Source organism: Salvelinus sp. IW2-2015, unplaced genomic scaffold (genome assembly GCF_002910315.2).
Source record: "Salvelinus sp. IW2-2015 unplaced genomic scaffold, ASM291031v2 Un_scaffold3162, whole genome shotgun sequence".
NCBI classification, from domain to species: domain Eukaryota; kingdom Metazoa; phylum Chordata; class Actinopteri; order Salmoniformes; family Salmonidae; genus Salvelinus; species Salvelinus sp. IW2-2015.
In genome coordinates this window covers 21873-32382 of record NW_019944450.1, presented here as the reverse complement: position 1 = coordinate 32382, position 10510 = coordinate 21873, and the positions used below count along the sequence as shown (strand labels likewise).

General features: G+C 38.5%; 1 protein-coding gene across 1 annotated transcript; it reads left to right on the top strand.

Moving 5' to 3' along the window:
- Nucleotides 1-8534: 8534 nt before the first annotated feature.
- LOC112075444 (GTPase IMAP family member 7-like) lies at nucleotides 8535-9576 on the top strand (the record flags this gene model as incomplete). The annotated part of the gene is made up of 1 exon (XM_024142445.1): nucleotides 8535-9576. A coding segment is annotated over one exon (906 nt), but the record flags the coding sequence as incomplete, so codon positions are not given.
- Nucleotides 9577-10510: the final 934 nt, after the last annotated feature.

Below are 10510 nucleotides of genomic sequence, written 5' to 3'. Positions count from 1 at the left end.
CACCCGTTAGATAAAATATGGAACGGTTCCGTATTTCAATGAAAGAATAAACGTTTTGTTTTCGAGATAATAGTTTCCGGATTCGACCATATTAATGACCTAAGGCTCGTATTTGTGTGTGTTATTATGTTATAATTAAGTCTATGATTTGATAGAGCAGTCTGACTGAGCGATGGTGGGCACCAGCAGGCTCGTAAGCATTCATTCAAACAGCAATTTCGTGTATTTTGCCAGCAGCTCTTCTCAATGCTTCGAGCATTGCGCTGTTTATGACTTCAAGCCTATCAACTCCCGAGATTAGGCTGGTGTAACCGATGTGAAATGGTGCGCGCTAATAGCGTTTCAATCGTCACTCGCTCTGAGACTTGGAGTAGTTGTTGCCCTTGCTCTGCAAGGGCCGCGGCTTTTGTGGAGAGATGGGTAACGCTGCTTCGAGGGTGGCTGTTGTCGATGTGTTCCTGGTTCGAGCCCAGGTAGGGGCGAGGAGAGGGACGGAAGCTATACTGTTACACTGGCAATACTAAAGTGCCTATAAGAACATCCAATAGCCAAAGGTATATGAAACACAAATGGTATAGAGAGAAATTGTCCTACAATTCCTATAATAACAACAACCTAAATCTTCTTACCTTGGAATATTGAAGACTCATGTTAGCCTGTTGAGTACAGAGGGCGCTGTTTTCACTTTGGGGGAAAAACGTGCCCAATTTATTAAACGGCCTCGTACTCAATTCTTGCTCGTACAATATGCATATTATTATTACTATTGGATAGAAAACACTCTCTAGTTTCTAAAACCGTTTGAATTATATCTGTGAGTAAAACAGAACTCATTTGGCACAAACTTCCTGACCAGGAAGTGGAAAGTCTGAAATCGAGGCTCTGTTCAGGGTCCTGCCTATAAATGGGCATGATACGTATTAGTATACATGCACGTCATACACCTTCCCCTGGATGTCAAGAGGCGGTGAGAGAAGAAATGGAGTGTTTATCTTGGTCTGAAGTGGAATAAAAGCTCTTGGAATGACGTGTCACCCATTTCCTGTTTTCAGGAAGGCGCGAGAAGGAACCGGGGATTGCCTTATGAAAAGCTTTCGTTATAGGCGACTACTATCTCCGGCTTTGATTTTATTTGATACATGTTACCATATCATTGTAAAGTATGTTTTTTCAATATAGTTTAATCAGATTATTGAAATTTTTTCGGGAGTTTTGCCGTGTTCCGTTCTCTTCCGTTTGTTGACATGGAGAGATTCGTGCCACTTGGCTAGTGTGCTTGCTAAATCGAGAGGGAAAGAGGCCGTTCTAAATCCAAACAACGATTGTTCTTGACAAAGGACCCCTTGTCCAACATTCTGATGAAAGATCAGCAAAAGTAGGAAACATTTTATGATGCTATTTCATATATCTGTCGTACATGTGAACTAGTCGTTGGCGCCCAGATTTTGGGTACTCTCTAGCTATACCGAAGCTGTATGTCGTAATGAAGTTATTTTTAGAATTCTAACAAGGCGATTTCATTAAGAACTAATGGATCTATCATTTCCTATACAACATGTATTTTTTCGTTATGTTTATGAATAGCTATTTGGTCAGAATATGTGTGTCAGAAAGAAATCCGGACGTTGTGGGAAAAAGTAGCTACGTTAGCACAATGTATAACCACTGATTTCAGCTCTAAATATGCACATTTTCGAACAAAACATAAGTGTATGTATAACCTGATGTTATAGGACTGTCATCTGATGAACCTTATCAAGGTTAGTCAAAAATTATATATCTTTTACTGGTTTGTTACGATCGCTAACTTTTGCTGCTGGGAAATGGCTTGTGTTTCTGGCTATTGTGGTAAGCTAACATAACGCTATATTGTGTTTTCGCTGTAAAACACTTAATAAATCGGAAATATTGTCTGGAATCACAAGATGCCTGTCTTTCATTTGCTGTACACTATGTATTTTTCAGAAATGTTTTATGATGAGTATTTAGGTATTTGGCGTTGGTGTCTGTAATTATTCTGTCTGCTTGCGGTGCAATTTCTGATTGAAGCTGCAATGTAAACTATGATTTATACCTGAAATATGCACATTTTTCGAACAAGATTTATTGAATAACATGTTATAAGACTGTCATCTGATGAAGTTGTTTGTTGGTTAGTTTGGTTGGTTCTTGGTTAGTTAGGTTGGCTTTGTGCATGCTACCTGTGCTGTGAAAAATGTCTGTCCTTTTTTGTATTTGGTGGTGAGCAAACATAAATATACGTGCTGTTTTTGCTGTAAAACATTTTAAAATCGGACATGTTGGCTGGATTCACAAGATGTTTATCTTTCAATTGCTGTATTCGACTTGTTAATATGTGAAAGTTAAATATTTCTAAAAAATATTTTTGAATTTCGTGTGCTGCGAAGGCAGCGGGGGGCGAGAAAGGTAAAAAAATCCCGGGGCGAGTAAGTTTAAAAGATATTACTAAAAATATTTATTATCATGCAATCACAAGTGAAATATACCAAAACATAGCTTAGCTTGTTGTTAATCCACCTATCGTGTCAGATTTTGAAAATTTGCTTCGCAACGAAAGCAATCGAAGCTTTTGTGAGTCTATCAATCAATGCTAGAACAGTTAGCCTTATATTAGCTTGGTTAGCTTGGTCACGAAAGTCAGAAAAGCAATAAAATGAATCGGTTACCTTTGATAATCTTCAGATGTTTGCACTCACGAGACTCCCAGTTACACAACAAACGTTATTTTTGTTCGATAAATATTACTTATATAACAAAAAAACGCCATTTGGGTTGCGCGTTATGTTCAGAAAACCAAAGCGTCGTTCCGTTCGACGAACATTCCAAAAAGTATCCGTAATGGTCGTAGAAACATGTCAAATGTTTTTTATAATCAATCCTCCGGTTGTTTTTAACAAACATAATTGATAATATTTCAACCGGACCATAACCTATTCAATAAGAGAGAAAATGCAAATGGAGAGCTCCTCTCTCGCGCGCAGGAACTATTCAGAGGACACCTGACTACTTTTGAAAGATCTCGCTCATTTTTAAAAATAAAAGCCTGAAACTATGTCTAAAGCCTGGTCACAGCCTGAGGAAGCCATTGGAAAAGGAATCTGGTTGATACCCCTTTAAATGGAAGAAAGACAGGCCAGGAAACACAAAAATATATATATCACTTCCGGGTTAGATTTTCTCAGGTTTTCGCCTGCAGAATCAGTTTTGTTATACTCACAGACAATATTTTGACAGTTTTGGAAACTTTGGAGTGTTTTCTATCCTAATCTGTAAATTATATGCATATTCTACAATCTGGACCGAGAAATTGTCTGTTTACCTTGGGAACGTTATAAAAAAAAAAAAAAAAAGAAATCTGACCCTTAGCGTCAAGAGATTAAACTCTGTAGAGTTTTTACCCATCTACCAATAGGTGCCCTTCTTTGCGAGCCATTGTAAAACCTCCCAGGTTTTTTGTGGTTTAATCTTTGAAATTCATAGCTCGAACAAAGGACCTTACAGATAATTGTATGTGTTAGATACAGAGATAAGGTAGTTATTCAAAACTCATGATAAACACTATTATTCCACATATAGTGAGTCCCTGCAAATTATTTGTGAATAGTTAAGGAATTCTTTACTCCTGAACTTTAGGCTTGCCATAACAAAGGGGTTGAACAGTTACGGACTCAAGACATTTCAGCTTTTAATTATTTATTAATTTGTAAACTCACTCACACTACATTATCCCTTTCCCCCCCCCCCCCCCCCACACACAATGTTGTTTGTTTTACTCTTAGTATTATCTATCCTGATCCTATCCTATCTATCTTTTCAGGATTGCTTTCATTTTCTCCGAAAACTTGGTTGATTTTGAATTCATCTGTCTTTTTTTCCCAATGCTGTCAAAATCTGTCTGGTGGCCACAGATTCATTTAACCCTACATAACTGGCTGTATGGTAGACCATTCTTGAGGAGAAGGGGATGCATACTATCTGCACATAGCAAGGTATTTCGATCTGTGGGCTTTGTGTATAAGTCTGTGTGTAATGCATCATTCTTTTTGATGATCCATAAGTCCAGGTAGTTTAGTTCTCATCAGTCTGCATGGTGAATTTGAGCTATTCAGAGCTCTCCTTTAGTAGAGTTTGGAATACATTTAGTTCCTGCTGACTTCCTTCCCAGAGCACATAGACATCATCTATGTATCTCTTCCATAAGAGGGGGTGTGTCTCTGTGTTATAAAGGAGTGCTTCCTCATATTGTCCCACATACAGGTTTGCATAGTTGGGAAAAGGGGGAGCCCACGGCTACACCCTGAATTTGAAGGAAAAAGTCTGACTCAAAGGCAAAGTAGTTATGGGACAATACCAGTTCAGTAAGTTGTAAGATGCAATCATTGGATGGAGCAAGGGTAGAGTCTCTCTGCAGAAGGAAGTGTTGTAGCGCCTGCAAGCCTACAGGGTGTGGGATGTTAGTGTACAAGCTCTCCACATCAAAAGTAGCCAGCAGGGTGCCCTCTGGTATCCTTCCTAAGCCCTCTATCAATGAGATCATGTGACTAGTGTCTTTGACATAAGATAGTCGATTGCTGCTAAAAATGGTCTACCTGGATGAGGAGACACTTGTTTGTGTAATTTAGTTAGAGCTAGAGCTAGAGCTGTCTGTGAGCTGTCTTGGTTGCTCTACCAAGGAGAGGAGGTAACATGGAGATCCTACTACTACAAAGGGAGGCTTACTGGATATCCTATCTAAAAACATTGACCCCTAGTGGTCTGAATATTGACTTTGATCTCAGGACCTTCTTATGAACAATTGTCTCTTTTATGAACAAGTCTTATAAATGTATATATTATTTCTACAGCTTATCAGCGTACACCCAATATGTTGCCCCTGTTGATGATGCTTATTATGCATTAAGGTTGAACCAAAATATTACAAATATGAAATGAAAAACGAAACAATTAAATACGTGAAATTGAATTAAACGGCAATGCATGTTGATGCTAATATTATGTTGTCATGCCCTGACCTTAGTTATCTATGTTTTCTGTATTATTTTGGTCAGGTCAGGSTGTGACGAGGGTGGGTATGCTTGTTAGTCCTGTCTAGGGTTTTTGTATGTCTAGGGTGTTTGTTAGTCTAGGCATATTGTAGGTCTATGGTGGCCTAGATTGGTTCCCAATAAGAGGCAGCTGTTTATCGTTGTCTCTGATTGGGGATCCTATTTAGGTTGCCATTTCTCCATTTAGGTTTTGTGGGTTATTGTCTATTTGTAGTTGCATGTCAGCACTTGTTGTGATATAGCTTCACGTTCGTTTTGTTAGTTTGTTTAGTGTTTATTTGTTAATTAACCTTTCACGAGCCTCTACCCCGGGTCCGGGATCACCCCCCACCCCCCCCACACACTGATTAGCATAGCTAGCATAGCTTCACAAGTAGATAGTAGCATCTAAATATCATTAAATCACAAGTCCAAGACACCAGATGAAAGATACAGATCTTGTGAATAAAGCCACCATTTATCAGATTTAAATGTTTTTACAGGGAAGACATAAAGGGATTATGTTAAATCTATTAGCTAGAACAGTTTACGCAATAAATACCACCATATTTCAACTCCATCAGTTTCTTACTCCTCGGTGCTATCACCAATCTGGCTCAAACTAAGATCATTGATAGCCTAATAACGTATAAAAAAAAAACCATCAGATCGACAGTCTGATAACATATTCATCGTATTAGGATAGTTTTTTGTTAGAAAAAAGTGCATGATTTCAGGTAGAAATCACAGTTTACAATTGCACCGACCATCACAAATCCGACTAGAATTACTAGATAGGAGCAACGTGTATGACCAATTTACTCATCATTAAAACATTTCATAAAACAAGACCAAAGCATAGCCAATGGAAAAGACCCATTCTTGTGATTTCAGGACGCATTTTCATGATTTTCTAAGCGTTTTTCAGCGAAAACACAATAAATCGATAAGTCTAGCATACCACATGTGACAAACGTTAACAGAGCATCGATTCCAGCCAAAGAGCGCTTATAACGTAATCAACCGCCAAAATATATTAATTTTTTTCACTAACCTTCTCAGAATTCTCTCCGATGACACTCCTGAACATCATTTTACAACATACTATACAGTTTTTTCGAAAAGTGCATATTTAGCCATACAAAACCGTGGTTACACAATAAAAATACTAGGAAATCAAGCCTCCAATATGTCTGACATCATATCAGAGTGATCTAGGTTAATTGAAAGCAAATCATTATACTTGACTAAAAATAATTACAGGGTTGACAGGAATCGAAAGACAAATTAGTTCTTAATGCAACCGCTGATTTACTTTTTAAAAATTATCCTTACTTTTCAATACAGGTGTTCGCCAAGGTAAAGCTATACCAAACAAAAATGGCGAAAATGGTTTAAAATATTTCGACAGAAACAACAGATTTATCATATTAAATTATTGCGTTCTGTGAAGCTTTCTCTCCATTCATGATTCTTGGGCAATGTATTCCGTTTCTATGTTATAAACGTCTTTTTCGATTAATGTCCTCTTCCTTCGAAATCAACCACCTAACGATCGAACGGGACCCCATAAACGTGTCCAAAGTTTCAGACGTGCCACAAACAAAGAAATTACCTCAAAATCTCCACTAAACGGATTAAATTGCTATTAAAAACGGTTCAAAATTAACTACATTATGATGTTTTTAACAACTATAACGACTGAAAACATGACCGGAGAAATATGCTCGTTAGACAAGGATTTGGAATGAGGCAAGCCGATGTTCCTTCACGCTTTCAGGAGCGCGCGACGAGAAAAGGGCGGTCCCTGATACATTTTTGTGTTTTATAATGGCTGGGATTGTGCAATAGACTCCATTCAAAACGTGATGACGTACAGACACCCAGAGGAAGACGTAGGCAGTGTCGGTTTCTTCATAGCATTCACTGGCGCCTTAAAAAACAGACTCCAGATCAGGGTAAAAATTTCTGAAATCTGAACCCTGTCATGAAAAGTGCTGTAGATATTGTTCTGTACCACTCAGAGACAAAATTCCAACTTCTATAGAAACTAGAAGGTGTTTTCTTAGCCCAATAAAACAGATAATATGCATATTGTACGATCAAGAATTTAGCACGAGGCAGTTTAATTTGGAGACCCAAATATGCTAATGCGGAACAGCACCCCCTATAGTTGCAAGAAGTTTAGAACGTATTCATATTCCGCTGCGCCTTGGTCTCCTCGTTATGACGAGTGTGACATATGTACAATATTCAATTATGTTTCCACATGATAACAATAGCCTAATATATTCAATATGCCACTCAATTAATTATAATTAACGTAATAGTTATGACACACTCCTCACTATTGTCATTGGTTGCTACTAATTGCACTGTTTGTCTACATAACCTGGTTCAAGCATTCATGACATTACCCTGAAGAAGGCACCGTGATGCCGAAACGTTGGTGATTTACCCAATAAATAACTGGGAGTTTATATATGAAGTGTGTGACTGTATTCATTTTTATAGCTTATAGTTTATTCGCCGTTAGTCAGCACCTCTACATAAAATACTTTTCTCTGTGTGTGCGTCAGCTCATGTTTTTTATTTGACTAATAACAGCTTAATAACATATGATGTGATTTATGAAAACATTTTGAAAAGTTCCATTAAATAAGAATAACTGTACAGCTATACATCTGAACTAGATATATAATTAGACATGTATTGTTTTATGTTTACTACAGTTCCTTTACTAAAGGAGGCAGAGACATCAGACTTCGGTGAGTATGGCTCCATTCCTTTATGGTCAGAAAGATGATCAGATAATTAATAAACCCCAATTCCCTCTGTTGTCAAACAGTGAATGGTAAAAAATATATATACTAGGGAATACAGTATATGTACACTGTTACCAAGCCAGCCAATGTACAGAAATCTACATCATAAATAATACATATTTCAGAGTATACTGTCGAATCATTGAAAATCATGTTGCAAGATAATTTCAGCTTCTGTAGATGGATCATACCAAGGTGAAAGATCCACAACCATAGGTGTTGCATCAGCCTATCCCGTGGATAATGACAACTATGCAGGTAAGATAACAGTTGTGTTGTCCAAATAAACCTAGTGATAAAACAGTTAGGCTTAACTGTTGCTGTTAGCTGAATATGATCCTTGTGAATCTAAATCAATGACTTTGGTAGTTGATAATGATGTCCGTGTGAATTTAAATCAATGACTTTGGTAGTTGATAATGATGTCCGTGTGAATTTAAATCAATGACTTTGGTAGTCGATAATGATGTCCGTGTGAATTTAAATCAATGTCTTTGGTAGTTGATAATGATGTCCGTGTGGATTTAAATCAATGACTTTGGTAGTTGATAATGATGTCTGTGTGAATTTAAATCAATGTCTTTGGTAGCTGACAATGATGTCCCTGTGAATCTAATTGAATGACTTCGGTACCTGATAATGATAAAAATGTGTTACCATTTGTACTTCCACAGATTCAGTACAGCCAGCTGATCTGAGAATATTTCTGGTGGGGAAGACTGGAGCAGGGAAGAGTGCAACAGGAAACACCATCCTGGGGACAGGTGCCTTTACAGAAGAGGCCTCCTTTGTGTCTGTAACTGAAAAATGTGAGAAACAGAGAGGAGTGGTGGATGGGAGGAAGATTGATGTCATCGACACCCCGGGGCTCTATGACACAACAATGTCTCAAGAAGAGATGAAAAGTGAAATAGAAAAGGCCATCTACATGTCAGTTCCAGGACCCCACGCCTTCCTGCTGGTGATCAGACTGGGGAGGTTCACAGAGGAGGAGAGGAACACTGTGAAGTGGATCCAGGAGAACTTTGGAGAAGAAGCCTCAAAATACATCATAGTGCTGTTCACTGGTAAAGATCAGTTGAAGGGGAAAACAGTTGAAAAGTGTCTGAAACCTTGTGTTGCACTTACCAGACTGATCCAAAGCTGTTTGGGAAGGTACCATTGTCTCAATAATGATCAGAGGGATGACCGTCTTCAGGTCAAACAGCTGCTGAGGAAGATAGAAGAGATGGTGGCAATAAATGGAGGAGAGCACTACACCAATGAGATGTACCAGGAGGTTCAGAAGAAGTTGAGAGAGGAGGAGGAGAGAAAGAAACAGGAGATGGAGGAGGAGAGGAGGAGAAGGGAGGAGGAGATACAGGAGCAAGAAAGGAGGAGACAGGAGGAAGAACGGTGGAGACGGGCTAAAGAAAAAATTAAGAAAATATTAGTTTTATCTTCAGTAACAGTTGGGACTGCAGCACTTATTGCTGCTGAAACAGCAGTGGTTGTGGTAGCAGGACACATTCTGTTGTCTGGGGCAGCTGTATATAGTATAGTATCTTGGGTAAAGAAGAGAAGACAGTAAAAAACAGAAGTATGTTTTCTGCCCAGTGACCACAGATGGAAATTAGCTACTGTATACAGAAGCCGGTACAATACTTATGCTATTAACGTTAAGTATGGTCCTTGATGAATTAATAAACAAAGTAAGTTAAAAATAATTACATGTATACTGTAGGTGATAAAAAATAATACAATCAGATTAAACTTTTTGGGGTCATTTAATGAATCTATTTGTGATTCAAAAAGGGTTAAAGAGGTGAACTTCTAATATACATGGAAATATGAAACTATTTCAGTAGACTATTATTTAAACCTCTATGTTGTTATATACTGTATGTATGTATTGTACTCAGCTAAGGCAACTTTAAATATACTTTTAAAAACTTTACATTTCACCTAATTTTAACATTCAAAGTGCCTATTAAGTGCCAAATAAAGAAACAGGGTTGACTTAAACAGGGTTGTTGATTTCATCTTAATTCAGCCAGTTCTGTCATACTTTCCAGGTCCCAAACAGTTCGAACTTGTAATTTTAAAAATGAATCTCTCCAGAAATAAGTCTCTCACTGTTGTCGCCTGTTATCGACCCCCCTCAGCTCCCAGCTGTGCCCTGGACACCATATGTGAATTGATTGCCTCCCATCTAGCTTCAGAGTTCATTCTTTTAGGTGACCTAAACTGGGATATGCTAAACACCACGGCAGTTCTACAATCTAAGCTAGATGCCCTCAATCTCACACAAATCATCAAGGAACCCACCAGGTACAACCCTAAATCCGTAAACATGGGCACCCTCATAGACATTATCCTGACCAACGTGCCCTCCAAATACAACTCTGCTGTTTTCAAACCGGGTCTCAGCGATCACTGCCTCATTGCCTGTATCCGCTATGGGTCCACGGTCAAACGACCACCCCTCATCACTGTCAAACGCTCCCTAAAACACTTCTGCGAGCAGGCCTTTCTAATCGTCCTGGCCCGGGTATCCTGGAAGGATATTGACCTCATCCCGTCAGTCGAGGATAGTCGAGGATGCCTGGTTGTTCTATAAAAGTAATTTCCTCACCATCTTAGATAAGCATGCCCATTTCA